Genomic DNA, 18,230 nt, shown 5'->3' with positions numbered 1-18,230 from the left:
CCTCATGATTAATCACTTTCAAAGGTCTCACCTCCTAATAGCGTCACATTGGGGATAGGTTTCAACATATGAATATTGGAAGGATACAAACTTTCTGAGCACAGTCTATTCTGAGGAGTGAACTGATAGGAGAGAAATCAAAGATTACTCCTATATCTGGGGCTTGAGCACGGGGTGCTCAGTATAGGCAAAGTCAAATTTTCTGTTTTATATTTTATACACACACACACACACACACATACATTGTGAAACTGGGGTTTGAACCCAGGGCTTCATGCTTGCAAAGCAGGTGCTCTACCACTTGAGCCACACCTCCAGTCCATTTTGCTCTGGTTATTTTGGAGATGGGCTCTCCAAAACTGTTTGCTCAGACTGGCCTCAATCCATGACCCTCCCAATCTCAGCCTCTCAAGTAGCAAGACTGCAAGCATGAACCATTGGGACCTGGCTCTGTTTTAGATTTTTACATTTGACATCCAAATATAGATATCAAGTAGGCAGTTGGATATAACAGGCTAGAGTTTAAAGCTGAAATATAAATTTGAGAGTTATTAATACGTTGATGGTATTTACAACCACAGAGCTAATTTTTGAAATAGTTTGTTAATGTGAAAGATGAAGTTTAAAATGCAGACTTATAAGGAATCTGTGGGTGAATTTCTTTCTCTTTCTGCATGAGTCAAGTGCAAAGCCCCTAAGCCGATGGGGTTAGGGTCCTTCCTCACACAGGGACCTTCTGCATCTTATAGGCCAGATACCAACAGGTACCACTGTTTCCCACCATGAATCTGTGATCCCATACAGGCCCCTCCCAAGACCTCACATGCCCTAGCAAACCTTCTAGCACTCACTACAAAGGGCCTTGAATCTTTTTGAGAGCCATTCTGTTAGGCTGTCACTTTATGTCAACATGTTCATCTACTAGATCAAGCCAAAATTTGATCCTTGGCAAAGGAAGATGTTGACCAAACTAAAAGAACGGAGAAGAATAGATGCTTTAATGCAACTCCAAGCAAAGTTTTTGAAGGTAAGAAAATAACCATGTTCTCTCATAGGTAAGATTCTTGATAAAAAATCATCTTCAAAACGATAGATTTTTCTTTCCCCTTTTAAAAATCCACACTGAAGAATTTACTTTGTACTTTCTAATATAATTGTCAAGCTTTTAAAATCCTGATAGCTTTCAGTAGAGAATGAAAATTGTCAGAAGGGCAGGAGTTTAGCTGAGATTAACACCAAATCTCTGCATGGTATCAGTCTAGGCATGTGACCTTCTGAGTCACAGCTTCCCATCTGTGAAGCAAGAATATTGAACTAAATGATCTTTTCCATTGTGGCAACAAAACACTTAACATAAAATTTACCATTTAACTATTTTAAGCATATAATTTAGTAGTGTTAAATATATTCCCATTGTTGTGCAAGATATTGCCAGAACTTTATATTTTGGGGGGAGCACTTCTGGGGTTTGAACTTAGGGCCTTGTTCTTGCTAGACAGGTGCTCTACCATTTGAGCCACTTCACCAGCTCCATTTTTTGTGTTGATTACTTTTGAGATAGGGTCTCACCTTTTCTCCTGGATTGGCCTGGACTGCAGTTCTCCTATTTGTACTTCCTTCATGTAACTGGAATGACAGATGTGTACCACCACGCCCAGTTTTTAGTTAAGATGGGGTCTTGAAAACTTTTTGCCAGGGATAGACTCAAACCATGATCCTTTCCCTTTCTGCCTCCCAAGTGGCTAGGATTACAAGCATGAGTCATGGGTGACCACACCTTTCCAGAACTTTTTCAGCTTACAAAACTGAAACTATATCAATTGAATAATTTCCCATTCTTTTCTCTTTTTGGTTCTTAGAAACAGCTACCCTACCTACTTTCTATTTTTATGAATTTAACTACTTTGGATACTTCATATAAATGGAAACCTACAGTACCTATTTTATTTTATATTTTATCTACTTTATTTCATTTTAAAATTTTATTTGAGCTAAGGTCTCCCTATGTAGCCCAGGCTGACTTTGAACTGGTGATCCTCCTGCCTCTGCCTCCCTATCACTGGGGTTACAGGTATGTATCACCACACCCAGCAGTATTTGTCTTTTTTGTGACTGGATTGTTTTACTTTAGCACAATGTCCTCAAGGTTCATTCATATTGGAGAATGTGTCAGAATTTCCTATCTTTATAAGGCTGAAAAACCTTCCTTTGAAATATATGCCAAATTTTCTTTACCCATTATCTGTTGATGGACATTTGGGTTGCTTCCATCTCCTCGCTACTGACTAGGGCTGCTATGAACATAGGTGTAAATAGCTCTTTGAGATCTTGCTTTGAATCCTCTTAGGTCTATACCCAGAAGTAAAATAGTTGGTAATTTGATTTTCAATTTTTTGAGGATACTCCACACTGTCTTCCATAGTAGTTACATCATTTTATAATCCCCCTTGCAGTGCATAAAAGTTTCACTTTTGCCACATGCTCAGCATGTGGCTTTTTAAAAAAATGTTTAAATAGTAGTCATTTTAATGAGTGTGAGGTGGTAGGCGTTTCTCTGATGATAGAATCTTTTATGTACCTATTGTCATTTGCATATCATCTTTAGAGATCTGTCTATTCAAGTCCTTCTCTTATTTTTATTGATTTATTTTTTGTAATCAGGTTATTTGATATTTTGTTGTTGAGTTGTAGGAGTTCTTTCTATAGCCTGACTGCTAACCTTATCAGATACATGATTTTTTTTCTTTTATTCATATTTGCATACAATGTTTGGGTCATTTCTACCCCCTTCCCCCACCCCCTCCCTTCCTCCCAACCCAATCCCTTTCCCCCCTACCCCCTCGCTACCAGGCAGAAACTATTTGCCCTTATTTCTAATTTTGTTGTAGAGAGAGTATAAGCAATAATAAGAAGGACCAAGGGTTTTTGCTAGTTGAGACAAGGATAGCTATACAGGGAGTTGACTCACATTAATTTCCTGTGCGTGTGTGTTACCTTCTAGGTTAATTCTTCTTGATCTAACCTTTTCTCTAGTTCCTGGTCCCCTTCTCCTATTGGCCTCAGTTGCTTTAAAGTATCTGCATTAGTTTCTGTGTGTCCCGTCCAGCAGGACACTTCAGCGTGGGTAGCGAACCTAGAAGGGGAAGAATGAAGGGACAAGAGACACGAAGGATGACAGCAAGACAGGAGTTCTGATCAAGCTGCAAAATTTCATTGTTCACACAGGGGTATTTATGTGCTGAGGGAGTGAGGGGTATGACGAGGTGCAGGCTGGTTGGCTGGTTCTGCTGTAGGACTTCTGATAGGGTGCACGTTCGCGCCGGCGGCAAGGTAAACTCCCGGAAGAGAAGCAGGGACGGCGCCATCTTGTGCTGGAGGTGGAGAAGTTGGGACAAACAACCGCAAAATGTTCCAGGGCAAGGTCAAGACAAAATGGCTCACAAAGGGAGCCTTGTCTCCGACATCTGTGCATTGAGGGCAACAAAGGCTATCTAGTTTTTTGGGTGTCTTACTTGTCCTCAAGATACATGATTGGCAAACATTCTCTCCCATCCCATAGGTTACCTTTTTATTCTATTGATAGTTTTCCTTGACGCACAAAAGTTGTCACATTTGCTGTAGTCCCATTTATTAATTTTTGCCTTTGTTGCCTGGGCTTTTGCTTTTTGTTGCCATGTCCAATGTCATAAAGCTTTTCTTCTTTGTTTTTTGTAAGAGTTTTATACTTTTAGGTCTTACATTTAGGTCTTTAAGTCATTTGGAGTCGATTTTTATGTATAGTTTAAGACTTCATTATTTCGCATGTGACCAGTCAGTTATTGCAGTACCATATGTCAAAGACATCATTTCCCACTGAGTGCTCTTAGCATGAGGGAATGGAACTCTATTCTACTTCATTGCCTGTAGGTCTGTCTTTATGCCAATACTCCACTATTTTGATTGCTATAGCTATGTAATAGTTTATGAAATCAGGAAATGCAAGTCTTTCAACTTTGTTCTTTTTCAAATTTATTTTGTCCATTTTGGGCCCCTTGAAATTCCATATGAATTTTAAGATGGATTTTTTTTTCTATATCTGCAAAACCTCTGGGATTTTGATAGGGATTAGAATCTGATCTTTGGTTTTTTGTGATATTAAAATCATTTAGGAATATGTGTATCACTGAAATGGACCATTTTTAATTCTTTATCTCCAGAGAGAAGGGGCATTTATTTAGGATCTACTACATCCCAGGCATGTTGCAGAAGAAAAGAGAGTAATGTTTCTAATAATCATTTCTTCTCCACTCTGTTCACCTGAGATCTCCGACCCCAAGCGAGTAATGCAAGTGCTCCAGGATCACGCTGCAAAGACAGTCACACTGGCTCCACATCGCTGGTCTCTCGCGACCTCCCAGAGTTTGCATCAGTGCAATTATGACCAAGTCTGGGAAAATATTTACAGCAACATCAACCTCTACCAGGTACAACAGGAAGAAATAGCTAATATGCCTTTCTGTTCAACTGGACACCCATGTGTAGCCCTGAGAAATTCACTTCAGAAGTTTTTCCAAGATTTTCCCACCAAAGCCAGGTCTATTTTTATAATTTAGAAAGATTAAGTGCTGGGATGGCATAGTGGCTTAGGTGGTAGAACACCTTTCTAGTAAGCACGAGGCCCGGAGTTCAAAATGCCAGTACTGCCAATAAATAAATAAATGCCTTTACAAAAAATAAAGAATGCATTGATAGTCTGAAAGGAAAGAGCAGTGGAGAAGAGATGAAAGAAATGAAAAGGGAAAACTAGGAGACAGATGACCCTGGGGTAAGAGTAGGGAATGGGATGAAGATGGATATGCAACCAGTAGAGGAGCGATTTTTGAGAAAAGGAGAAGATATCCCTTTCCTTGAGGTGAATAAGAGAAAAATTTTAGAGAGGGGAGAGAGGGAGGGAGAAGGTGAAGGTTGTCTGCGTTAGTGAGGTGGAAGATGAGAACAGCATGTGAGGAAGTGCAACACTGTGGAGAAGGCCACAGGTCCATCAGTGAGAGAAGAATGGATGGATGGCCTCATAGTCAAGAGGCCCTAGTTAAAGAAAGATGACATGAATTTGTAATGGGCCCATTTTTTGTATAAATTCTATTACTTTCCCCCTAAAGATAACTGTGGAGTGACTAAAAATTGTATAAGGTCAAAGGCATGGGGAAATTCAGTAGAATGCTGGAGAGAGAAGCCTTGTCCTAGAGCATCAGCTCAGGCTGGGGATGGGGACAAAGTGAGACCTGAAGGGGTCTAGTGAGCATGAATTGGCTGGAAGTACCTAGAGAGCAACATAAAATAAATAAGTGATCAAAGAAGTAAATCTGTATCTCCAACTTTCAAGTGCTTTAAAGAAAACCACAGAGCAGAGGACAATGGGTGGAAAGGGACCCACTCTAACAGAGGTCAGTCCTGATTTCTTGGCAGGGATGGGTGTGACATTTGAGCTGAAATTTTCTGAATAAGAAGGGGCCAGCCATGCATACAGCCTGGAGACAAGCTTCCCAAGCAAGGATCAGAAAATAGCTGTGTTTAAGGAATTCTGAGGCAAGAGTCAACATTTTCTACTTCCCTTCACATTTTCTCATGAATGATAACTTGTGACCTCATCAAATATTTCTGTCACTTTCTACTGTTTCAGGACCCCAGTGGTACTACATTGCCATTCTGAAGGTTGAATACTGTCAGAAGAGATCAGTATTAAGTAAAAAATGTGGCAGTTGGAAGGAGTGTCAGGAATGTGGTTATGACGCTTAAGGCTCTGTAATTGCTTTGCAAGTATGTAGCAGTCGAGTATGAAGTTTAGCATCTGTGTGCTGGTCAGCATGGATTCTGAAGTTGACAGATGGCAACCAATGCTTCATGACAGACAGCTTTCTTACAGGCCTGCTGCATGAAGGACAGCAGATCTCATGGGGCTGTACATTTTGACAGCGATGAGAGAATGGAGTCACTAATTGTAGCACAACCTCACAGCAGCTTCTGATCAATTCTCCTTGAATGCTGTTCACTGGTCACCTTCCTTTAGGGTTTTCATTTCTAAATAAAAGTAATTTAATTATAGTTTGAGTTTGTCAGAAAAGTTGCAAAGATAGTGCAAAGAGCTCCCAAACACCCCTCACTCAGTTTCTCCTGTAATTAACATGTTATGTTACTATGGTGTATTTGTCACACCTGAGGAACCAACTTTAGTACATGACTGCTAACTAAACTAGACTTCATTTGGATTTCACCAGTTCCATGAATGTTCTCTTTCTGCTCCGGGATCCTATCCAGGGACCACATCACATTTAATCAATAGGTCTGCCCATTCTTCTCTGATATGTGATAGTTTTCTGTCTTCCCTTGTTGATCATGACCCTGACAGTCTTTAGGAGTTCTGGACAGGCAAGTTGTAGAAGGATTTCTCCTTTGAGTTTGTTGGATGGTTTTTTCCTGGTTACACTGGGGGAATGGGTTGAGGTGAAGAAGAATACGGCAGAGGCAAATATCCTTCTTATCACCTTGTGTCAGGGGAACATGACATCGACTCTATTCCTAACTGTCATATGACTTTTGTTTACTTGTATAAGCTAGTGGTGTTTGTCAGGTTTCTCCATTTTAGTTACCATGTTTTTCTTTAAGGAGTTTTTTAAAAATTAATTTTAAAGTGTAGCAGTCATTCTGCCTGGAAGCGAGGGGGTGAGGGGAAAGGGAGGGGGCAGGGGCAGGGGGGAGAGGTGGCTCCAATAATGTATACACATATGAATAAGTGAATAAACAATAAAATAAATAAATAAAGTACAGCAGTCAAAAATAAACTCTTCTTGTAGAAAATTCAAGTTGGCTACCCTATTCCCATTTCATCTCCTCAGTGATAAAGGCATACAGCCTTTTCAATGCATTTTTTCTGCATACATATGTCCCCATTAAATATATATATATGCATAATTTTGTGTTTTAGTTTTCTATATAAATAACATTCACACAATGTGGACACGTTCCCAACACCACATCCAGACAGAGTCAAGGGGTCACTGGTACAGTCTCTTCCTTTGCTTCTTCTCAGTGGCCAATCCCAGGGAAGAAAAAACAGCCACCACATTTCCCTGTCTGTTACTGCTCCTCTCCAGTTCCACAGATAATGCAAGACAGTGAGTATGAGGTGCACATGAGAGTGATGTATACAGTAGCTCTAATACAGAAGTTCAGGAAACATACGATACTTTATTTCTGGTTCTCCTCATTAAATCCAGTAGTACATTTATTTTTAAAAATAAATATTTTCTAATAGTGACATATATTTGTCATAGGAAATTTTGGAAACAGAAAGTGCCAGAAAAAAAGAAAAACCCATCCATCACTGAACCATCCAAAAAAGCAATAGTTGTTAATGTTCCATGAATTTCCTTCTAATCTTTTTTTGTCTGTGGATAAATCTGCAGGAGTTATAGTAGCATTTTAGGATTGGAGAGATGAATAGTAGACTTGGTTTTCTTCTAAATATTTGTTCCATCCCACTTCCCTACCCTCTATCTCTGCAACTTCCTAGAGGAAATGAATTTTGCTGTCAGTGGAAAGCTCAAAACTCAGTATTCTTGAACACAGCAAAGACCCAGCCACAGGCAGGGTAACAGTCAAAGATTTACCTACCCAGGAAGAAAGAGCAACACAGAGGGTGCTGACATTCTAGGTTCAGGGCAGCCTGCACTGCCATCTGTTCCTGAGGCATACTGCCCTGGACATTGGATATTTCCAGAGCAGTTTCCTTTCACAAGCTGTGACTGGTTCCCTTTTCATGGAGGATGTTGCTCTATATCTTTTCCTCATCCCAACCTGCCATACCCCCTTCCTTTCTTCCTGACAATCTGCTGGCTAGCAGTACTTTTGTGGTTTGTTCAGTCAGTCCTTCAAATGCCTTTTTCTATAACTTGACGTCATTTTCTGTTCTTTTTTATGTAATTCTGGGTAATTTTAGAAGTAGCTGGAAAAGTCACAGTCCCATCAGAGAAAGGATGTGGCTCAAAGCCTTCCTTTTGGGACCATGGGGTAATGCTGAACTGAGAATACTCAGGCCCAGGAGATGAAAGGCTCCATAAGACCCCTCTCACCCCTATTCACAGAAAGTGTCAAGATTCAGCTACCTTTGCTGAGTCTATACTTTCATGCAGATTTTTTTCTAAATACAGGTTTTCTTTACTTTGGATAATCTTGTGTTTCTACTTTTAGGAAAAGGAGTGCCCCATTCTACATCCCAGGGTCAGTTCCTGTGCTTATGAAAAATACATCAGTGTGTACAGTGACCTGGGACAAGAGCTAATGCTACCCATGCACAGAATGGGCAACCTCTTCACTATTACCAACATCCTCTCTCACCCATTCTTCCTAATCCTCCTGCCAATTTTTTCCTTCCCCACTGCCTCTCATGAAGACTCTACCTTTAGACTCTTGGAGACTATATTAGTTAAATTAAGTTTGGCTCTTGCTTGTGGTAAAAATAAAATGACAGAGGATTAAAGGAGTCAGAACTTTCTTTTCCTCCCTCAGATTAACATCTAGAGGTGAGAAGTACAAAGTTCGTATGGTAGCTCTGTTCCATGGAGACAACAGACAGCTTAGCTCTGTCTGTCCTGAAGTCCTAACAAATGTGGCCTTTACACTCAAGATCACCTAGTCTGAGATGGTGTCCCCTAGCAGTCACACTCATGTTCTAACCAATAGGATGGAGAATGGGAGTGGGGAAGCTCCCTCTTCAGGGATGTTCCCAGAAGCTACGTCATGGTACTTTGTCTTCTATTCCGTTAGTCACATGGCTATACCTACCTGTAGGAGAGCTTGGAAATGTTATCTTTATCTGAGTGGCCCAGTTACAAGATAAATACTCAGCTGCTTTAGGGAAAGAGGAAATGGCTATTGGGGAAGAACTAGCAGTTTCTGCCATTAAGGACTTGTTGCAATTCCAAGAACCAACTAGTAGAATACAAGTAACCCAGAATGAAAGAATGATTCCAACTTCAACCATTGCCTCTCATTGCCTTTCTGGGGATCCCTTCCCCTATGGAAAAGCTCACCTGGTACATGTCCATGGACTGGCAAACAGGACAACTAAGAAAGGACTAGAGATAGCATCATCTTCTTTGCTGTTATCCTTAGGGTCCTGGGTGCAAGACCACATCCTTCTCAGCATCATGAGAGGTGACTGTGTGAAATAAGTGTAAACCATGAATTCTGTGACAGCTCCTACAAATCTGACTAGCTCCTGCAATTCATGGAGGAGAGAGCTAGTGCCTTGAGCTCCTATTAGGCACCAGGTACTAAGCTAGATAGAGGCCGTATATGCATTACATAATTTCGTTCTCACAGCAACTCATTATTTTTCATGATCATCCCATTTTACAAATGTGGAAACAGAATCCAGACTATAAGTGATTAATCATATAGCTAGTGAGTAGAAAGAGGGTTTAAAATCCATTGATCTCTCCGAGTATACAACTGACTAGATTAGAGAGTTTCAAGGTTCCTAATATACATGTTCTTGGAAAATGTGTGTATTGACTTTTTGTAGTGAATCATGAAAAAGATAAGGAATTGAGTGGCTGCTACTTAATAGCTATGCATATTTTCATAAAACAAAAAATTGCTTAATAAAAACAGTGACCGCCTAATTTATTGTAAAAATCTAGATTTTCATGTGTCAAGTTAAAATGGATAAAGAGGCCATCCTACTAATGTATATAAATGTGCTTTGGATCATGAGGTTCAATTTTACAGTGACCTATGACTTTGTTATTGCAAAATGCTTATGTAATTGAAATAATGCCAATTTTTGATAGAATGAAAATATGAAGGATGATGACCTTTCCATGGAACGAAATGAAAATGACCTGGCACAAATAAGTCTTGGCCAATATGCTGATGGGCCTCTCAAGCAGAAAAAAGAGACAAGGTAAAATTTAATCATTTTATTGGTGACTCAAGGAAATTAATTTTAAAAACTGATGGGAAAACTGAGTGACTGATTTGTAGCTTACATGTTAACTCAAAAATATTTGAAGTCAGAATGAAAGCAAGACTTAAAACAGATCAGACAACTAACTTAATGCTTCCTCCTAGGACTGTGTCTCTAATGCAAATAATTACTAAGAGAAATTTCTTTTTATATTAAAATAGAGATAGCAATTATTTTTCCTTCCAGTGCATTTTTAAATGGCAACTATTGTAAAATTCTCTTACATTACATAAAAAGACTTCAGTGTATCATATATGTATTTTCTGAGCTGCTCAAAGTACTTATATTTCTCCTGCATGCTAAAGGTACAACTATGCAATGGCCCTACAACTGCTGGGCTTGGATGATGGAACTGAGTCCAGTGACAGGAATCCTGTCCCAATGAGAGGGGCCTACTTGTCCTTTCTGTGTGTGCGCCACCTGCGAATCCGGGAGCTACAGGTATATGGACAACCTGGCATCCTGGTTTCAGGTGTCTGAAATGTGTGACTGTCTAGAAAAGAAGCTTTCCTGCCCTTCAGAACCAATGCATTTTCATGCTTTTTGCTTTTCATTCCAATTTTTGGCATGAAACGAGCCCCTGTTGAGGGTGGTATATTCCTATCTCCACAGTAGGGCTGACCTATCACCCTGAGGCTCCCTCAAGCTTTACTCTGTAGGGTGGAGTGAGGCAAAGAACAGGGGCCTGAGTCTGTCTTTCTTTGTTTCAGCGCATCTGCTTAGGAGTTCTGAACTATTTCAGATCTGTTGAGCGAACTTTGACAATCAATACTTCGGGCCTTACTATGGTTGCAGGAAACCTGGTCCCCACCATGGAAGATGGTACTTGGGTAAACATGGCAAAAGGAGGCTTGGGCACCTTTAAAGGCTTAGGAGCTCACCTCTATGCCCATGGGACACCTTCTGAGCACAAGGTGAGCTATTCTACTGTCAGTTTTTCTTCCTTGATTATCCTGTCTCCCAAGTCACCTTTGTCTTAGTACATGAAATCAGTCACCATAATGGAACAAGTTCAACAAAATAGCCAGACTCATAAAGACAAATATTGCATGAACTATTTGAAGATATGAAAGTAGAGGGGGCACTATTTGGGAACAGGAAGGGAATATCATAGCAAATACCAGTGAAATTCAGAGGGTCATTATGGAATGGTTCAAACTTATATTAGGATAAACTGGAAAATCTAGAAGAAATGGATACATTTCTAGATATATATGACCTACCAAAATTGAACCAAAAGGATATAAAACACTTAAACAGATCTGAAACACACAATGAGATTGAAGCAGTAATAAATAGTCTCCCAACAAAAAAAGTCCAGGACCAGATGGATTTGCTGCGAAAATCTACCGGGCCTTTAAAGAAGAATGAACACCAATGCTCTGCAGACTATTCCATAAACTATAAAAGGAAAGGATACCACCAAACTAATTATTTGAAGCCAGGATTGCACTGATACCAAAAAACAGACAAGGCCACAACAACTTAAAAAAAAAGAAAGAAAGAAAATTAAAGGGCTGGGCATAGTGGTTCACTCCTATAATCCCAACTACTTGGGAGGCAGAGATTAGGAGGATCACAGTTCAAGGCCAGCCCAAGTAAAAAAAGTTAAAATGACCCATATCAACAAATTAGCAAGCATACTGGCATATTCCTGTACTCCCAGGTTTACATAGGAGGATCACAGTCTGAGGTGGACATTGAGCAAAAAAATATAAGACCCTATCTGAAAATAAGTAAAGCAAAAAAGGGCTGGAGGAATGACTTAAGTGGTTCAAACCTCAAGAAAGGAAAAGAAAGGAAAATTATATATCAACAGCCCTGATGAGACATGGCTCAAGTGGTAAAGTGCCTACCTAGCAAGCATGAGGCCCTGAGTTTCAACCTCCACACAACCAAAAAAAAAATTTTTTCAATATAATACTTCAACAACACATTAAAAAGATTACATACCATGATCAAATTGGTTTCATTCCAGGAATGCAAGGATGGCTCAACATACACAAATCAAAGGAAACAATTACCAGAATAGAGAGACTGCTCACAGAGTGGGAGAAAATCTTTGTCAGCTATCCATTGGCTAAAGAATTCATATCTAAAGAGCTCAAAAAAATAAACACCAAAAGAACAAACAATCCAATCTAAAAATTGGATTGTGCAAGTTCATTGAACAGACAGTTCTCAAAAGAAAAACTACAAATGGCAATAAATAAATACAAGAAAAAATGTTTAATATCCTTAGCCATGAAGCAATGCAAGCCAAAATGACAGAGATTCCATCTCACCCCACTCTGAATGACGTATCACCAAGAAAACAAATAACAAAAGCTGGTGAAGATGCAGGGTGAGAAAGGAGTCATTATACACTGTTGTGGGAATGTAGATTAGTGCAACCACTATGGAAATCAGTATGGAGGACCCTTAAAACACTAAAGATAGAAGTACATTATTACCCTGCCATACGACTCTTGGGCATATGTCCAACAGAGTAAGTCAAAATACAATAGCCATGTTTACTGCAGCACTATTCGCAATAGCCAAGCTATAGAATCAGCTTTGATGCCCAATAACTGATGAATGGATAAGGAAAATATACTATACATACAGAATGGAGTATTACTCAGCCACAAAGAAGAATGAAATCATGTTGTTTGTAGGAAAATGGATGGAACTGGAGATCAACATGTTGAACAAGATATGATAATATTTGGCTCAGAAAACCAAATATTTTATGTTTTCATTCAGATGTGGATGTAGACTAAAATAATCATTACCATAATCATAGGACATGAGCGTAAAGGGGGACTCCTGGGATGGGGAACCAGTTGGAGGGGGAGAGGGAAAGGAGAGGACACTGTACAGTGAACATGATCAAGTATATTATATATATATATAAGGTATAAATTACACACATATATATTATGTATATATAAAGGAAACACACTAAATAATATTTTTAAAAGAAGGGGAGGAGTACGGCTCAAGCAATACAGTGCTTTCATAGCATGCACGAAGCTCTGGGTTCAGGCCCCAGTATCACAAGAAAAAACAGACCAAACCAAAACAAAATAAACAAAAACAGAGATGAAAGAGGGGGTTAAGAAAATATAATAGAGAGAGCGAATTTGATCAGAGTACATGGCAAGTATCTATGGAAATTGCACAATGAAACCTCTTTGTACAGTTAACTTGCCATAATAAAAATTGTATATATTTTCTCTTATGTGGAATCTAGACGTTTAAAAAAGATATGAAAGTAGGAGGACTATTTTGGGAAGAGGAAGGAGACCAGCAGGAGGGAGGAGGGGTGACTATGATCAAAGTACGTTATATGTGTGTCTAAAAATATCAGTGAAAACCGTTATTTTATATGATTAACAAACACAAATGCACAATGAAAAACAAATGCAAAATAGAAAAAATGTAGTAAAAATGACTTTCTAAATACTGTCCATTTGAGAGCAGGACACAGGCAGAAAGTGTTCTAAAAGCACAATAGGAAGGAAAATATTTTGGCTGCTGGATTTTTGATTTTATAGTGAATACAGCATAAGAGCTACTGTTCTTACAAAAAGCTCTTCTTAATATTTGTCTCTTTCTTGTTCTTTACAGCCCAAATGCAAAAACTAGACTGAAAAACAAAGTAAAGTAGAAAAAGTTGAACAATAAAAAAAACCTTTTATCCCTCCAAATATCTGTTTGCCCTTGATGCTCTTGCTGACACTTGAACATATTTTTTGTAACATCTGTAAAATTCCAACCCTGCTTAACAAAAGACCAATAAGGCAAAATTTGTATTAAATCTCTTTCTTTGGGCATGAAGTTGAGAACATCGATATCTTAGTAGACTTCTGTAGATACTCTTGAAATATTTTCATTTCAGTCTCTAGAAAGTTTATTCCTAAAGATAGAGTTAATTCTCGTAGAAGATATGAGATTGACAAATGTGCAAAATAAAACCTATTTAGCTACTAAACAAGTCGTGTTTGAAGCTGGGGTGGCACCTGACCTGTGCCTGTTAGGTGTGTGAGATGTGAAATCTCACTGTTGACTAGAGCTGCTCATATGCACACTGACTAGAGCACCTCTGTGCAGTAGAAGCTTAATACAATACATACATGTAACTTAAAAACTTCTAGAAGCCACACTTAAAAAAGAGCAAAGAAACATGTGAAATTAATTTTAATTGTATAATCTACTTAACCCAATGTATGCTAGGTGTTATTTCTACATCTAATCGATATTAAGAAATTGTTGATGAGATAATATACCTTTTTTTGTACTAAGTCTTCAGAATCTGGTGTATATTTTATACAGAAAGCACATTACAATTCAGACAAGCCACCTTTCAAGTGCTCAATAGCAGTGTGTGACTATTGTATGTAACAGTTCATCTCTAAATATAAGGAAATATTACCCCTCTCAGACAGCGAGGGTCCTGCCTTCACCTAGTATCTAGAATAGTCTTCTTTTTCTGGTCTCCTTCCCTATCGAGCAACCCAAATCTCCTATCCCCATACCCCTCTTGGACTTCCTCTTCTATCTTTCCTTATCTCTCTGCCCTCCTCCTTTGATCCTTGCTCTTCAGGCCTAGTTCATTCTCCCTTCATGGAGCTAGGAAGGGGGGAATAAGACACTTTAAAAAAATACATCTTTCTCTTTCTAATACTGATCCTGGCACAGCTGTGATATGTCATTATGCTAACAGATTCTTAAAAATTCCTTTCCAAAGTTCCTCTCCCCATTTGTCTGTTCCGGTGTGGGTGTGCAGAGCAGAAATAAAGGAGAAAATGGGAGACAACTACTACCCTGGCCCAGTGATTGGAGGAAGAGCTCCTCAGGGTGATGGAGTAGGTCCTTCCCATTCTCTCATAAATGACAGGATCAACATTCTCCTTAAAAGCTACCACCTACTATTACTTTAGTGTGAGATCCGCAAGACAATAGGACAATGTAGTTTAGCTACAAGCCAGTGGGTATGGCCTTGTCTGCATTCATACCAGGATATCCAGCTCTGGACAGTGTGATTCTTTCCCATGTATCATCTATTTAATCCAATGTATGCAGGATATCATTTCCATATGTAATCAATATAAAGAAGTCATTGTTGAGCTAATATACTTTTTTGGAAGATTAACTGGTTGGGTTGATCTCACCAGGCCCAGAGATGAAGCTAGTGGGAGCTAGACCATTGGGATTACCAGACATGGGAGAAACTCCTAAGATAGAGACCCCTTCCCATTGGCTAGTGTGTTTGATACTATGAGGAAAGTCTTGCGCTAATATTGACAATCGTTCACTCAACAAAAGTACCAGAAAAAGATGGCACTTAGGATCTGTCACAGACACTTGCCATTTTAGAAGCCTACTTAAAGGCATGTAACAGGGTAGAAAAAGCCCTAAATGAAATGCAATAGGATTTTCCTAGCTGTTTGACCTTGAATGTTTCTCCTCAGGCATGGAGGCCTGATAGCCCATGGTGTGTTTAGGATTAAGCCCCAGGACCTGGTGAACTGGTAGCAGAGGTTGCTATAAGGAAGTAGTGGGAGGTGAGGCCACAGACAAGAGTGAGCCAGACTGTGAAGGGTTACACTGTCCTGAGGATGTGGGACCAGTTCCAAGAGTGGTAGGGAACGGAGAAGAATTTTAAATTGGAGAATGTCTCTCTTTATTGCTTTGTAAATTTCTCCAGGATCTTTGTCCAAATGTAATCATGCTTATTCCCTTGCTGAAAGTCCTTCATGAGTTTCCTATTTCTCACAAGATAAAGTCCAGGATTCTTGGTGACATTTACAAGGCTGAGCAGAATCTGGCTCATGACTGACCTCTTGGACTTCATTTCCCCCATCGTCTCTATACTTCCATCTTCCAGAGTAGGGTCTGGACCACCTCCGGATGGGTAGAGCTGTTTGTACCTCTGGGCTCTTCTGTCCCCCACCTCCTGTCACTTTGGTAAACGCTTACTGTAACTCAAGAGTCTATTCCTCTCTGGAAAGCCCTTCTTGATATCTCTATGCAAACCCAACTGCTTCTCCCTCTGACTTGTCTACTCTCATCATAGAACTCAGCACACGGCTGTACTTGACTGTTGGCTTATCTGTTCCCATAGGCTATGAATTTATCATTCATCCTACAAACATTCTGACTAATAAATAAATATACTAGGCACTAAGGATACAGTAGTAGAGAAAACTGGCACAAATTCCTGCCATCACAGAACTTGTTTCATAGAGAAAGATGACCATTAAATAAATGAGTAAGTAATATGTAGAGAACGTTGGGTGATTTGGCACTAAGACATTCCCAGACTTGCGAGGCCTTGCAGTTGAGTGGGGCCTTATTACTAGCTTGGACCATATGCTATGAACAGAAATGATATGTGTCTATGTCAGTCCAGAGCACTTAGGAGCTGAACCACACCCTCTGCCTCTCTTGCCCTGCTTCAGGCAGTGGAAGCCAAATATTGAGGTGGCCAAATCACAAGATAGAAACATCTCTGGGTTGTTGCTGGAAGGTGGCATCCTAGAGAGCAACTGGTCCTGCAGTGTGCTCTGCATCAGTGAGAAATTCACTTTAATGTTAGGCCACTGAACTTATCACAGAATAACTTAGCCTCTCTGGACTAATGAAAATGGTAATCGGTACTATGGAGAAAAATTAAGTAAGAAAGGAAAATAGAGTGCTGGAGGTGGATGATGGAGGCTGCCGTTGTAAGTAGGTGATGGTGAAGGTCTTGTAGAGAAGGTACTATGTGAGTAAGGACCTGAAGGAAATCAGGAGGTAAACCACATGACTGGAAGAAGAGTTCCAGACAGAGGGAGGACCAATGCAAAGGTCTCCAGGCAGAACCATGTCCAGCAGATTTCAGGAACAATAAAGAGTTCAGTGTGGTTATGGTGGGTAAAGAGTAAAGAGGTAAACAATGAGGATGGAGAGATGGGGGAGGTTATGTAAAGCCTTTAGACCAATGTGGGAACTTTGACTTTGACTTTGAGGGAGAAGGGGAGTCCTTGAAGGGTTTGAACAGAAGAGTGATGTGATTCACTTACATGTTAACACTCATGTTGCTGTGGGAATAGATGGAAGGTACTGTAGGGCTGATACAGGGACACTAGTAAGGAAGCCATTGCTTTAATCAAACCACAGACAATGTGTCTGGAAAAAAACAGGTGGCTGAGAAACGGTCATCTTCTAAATATGGTCATACGCTACACAGCTACATTTTGGTCAATGATGAACCACACGTGCAATGGTGATCCCATAAGACTATTTATTATAAGCTGAAAATCTCCTATTGCCTAGTGACATTGTAGCCATTATAATGGCAGAGGGCAATGCAAAACATACAAGTTTGTAGTATAGTGGTATAAACAAACCTGTTTAGATGTGTTTAGATACGGATGCTTATGATTTTGTTATAATTGTCTAGCGTATTCAGTATACTGTTGTACAAGTTTGTAGCCTACAAGCAATAAGCTGTGCCATATTATCTAGGTGTCATAAATACATTCCATAGTATTCACACAATGATAGAGTCACCTAATGACACATCAGAATGTATCCCAGTCATTAAGTAACACATGAATATGCTTTAAAGGTGCAGTTATCTTGATTTCCAAGCAGAGAAGTCAAGGTTGATTCCAAAGTTTTGACCTGAATATTTGACAGTTTGGAGTTGCCGCTAACTGAGATAAGAATGGAGCAGATTTGTTGGGAAGATAGGAATCTCAGTTTAGAACAAAATTTGAGATGCTTGCAAAAGGTGGCAAAAGGGAATAGGGAGTTGGATATGTGTCATTCACATAGTAGGTAATTAATAAATGTTTATTTCACAAAAGAAAAGCTCTGTCCCTAACAGAATGGTTGTAAGATTATAAAAGGACTACACACAGAAATACTTTGGGAACTGTATTATGCTGTTCAAATTCAGAACAATAAGCTATAATCTTAATATACTTTTTGAACTAGGAGGAAAAGTAGAGTAAAAGGTATCTTTGATCTTTTTTAAAAGATTGTAACCAAATAGTTGAGTCATTTACCAAACAATTTTGATGGGATCTTAGGCTGAATTACTATTATCTTAATGTAGGATGGTTAGGAAAAAGTAAATGAGTCAGATAAGCATTGTCTATATTGCCAAAGCCCTAAAATTGACATGAATGAGTGGTGGCAGAGCCACTTGGAAGGAAAAACCAATGATGGGTCACCAATTTTTCCATAGTTA

At 39.4% G+C, this 18,230-nt stretch overlaps 1 protein-coding gene across 1 annotated transcript in view; it reads left to right on the top strand.

Moving 5' to 3' along the window:
• The window catches only part of LOC109694757 (uncharacterized), a 191,067-nt gene that overhangs the window by 39,768 nt on the left and 133,069 nt on the right, over window positions 1–18,230 (top strand). The window contains exons 10-14 of the mRNA XM_074066695.1: window positions 926–1,027; window positions 4,302–4,463; window positions 9,831–9,943; window positions 10,312–10,447; window positions 10,717–10,920. Coding sequence (XP_073922796.1) covers window positions 926–1,027; window positions 4,302–4,463; window positions 9,831–9,943; window positions 10,312–10,447; window positions 10,717–10,920 — 717 coding nt within the window. The remainder of the gene's footprint in view (window positions 1–925; window positions 1,028–4,301; window positions 4,464–9,830; window positions 9,944–10,311; window positions 10,448–10,716; window positions 10,921–18,230) is intronic.

This window comes from Castor canadensis, chromosome 1 (genome assembly GCF_047511655.1).
Source record: "Castor canadensis chromosome 1, mCasCan1.hap1v2, whole genome shotgun sequence".
NCBI lineage: Eukaryota > Metazoa > Chordata > Mammalia > Rodentia > Castoridae > Castor > Castor canadensis.
This window is presented reverse-complemented; position numbering and strand designations above follow the sequence as displayed.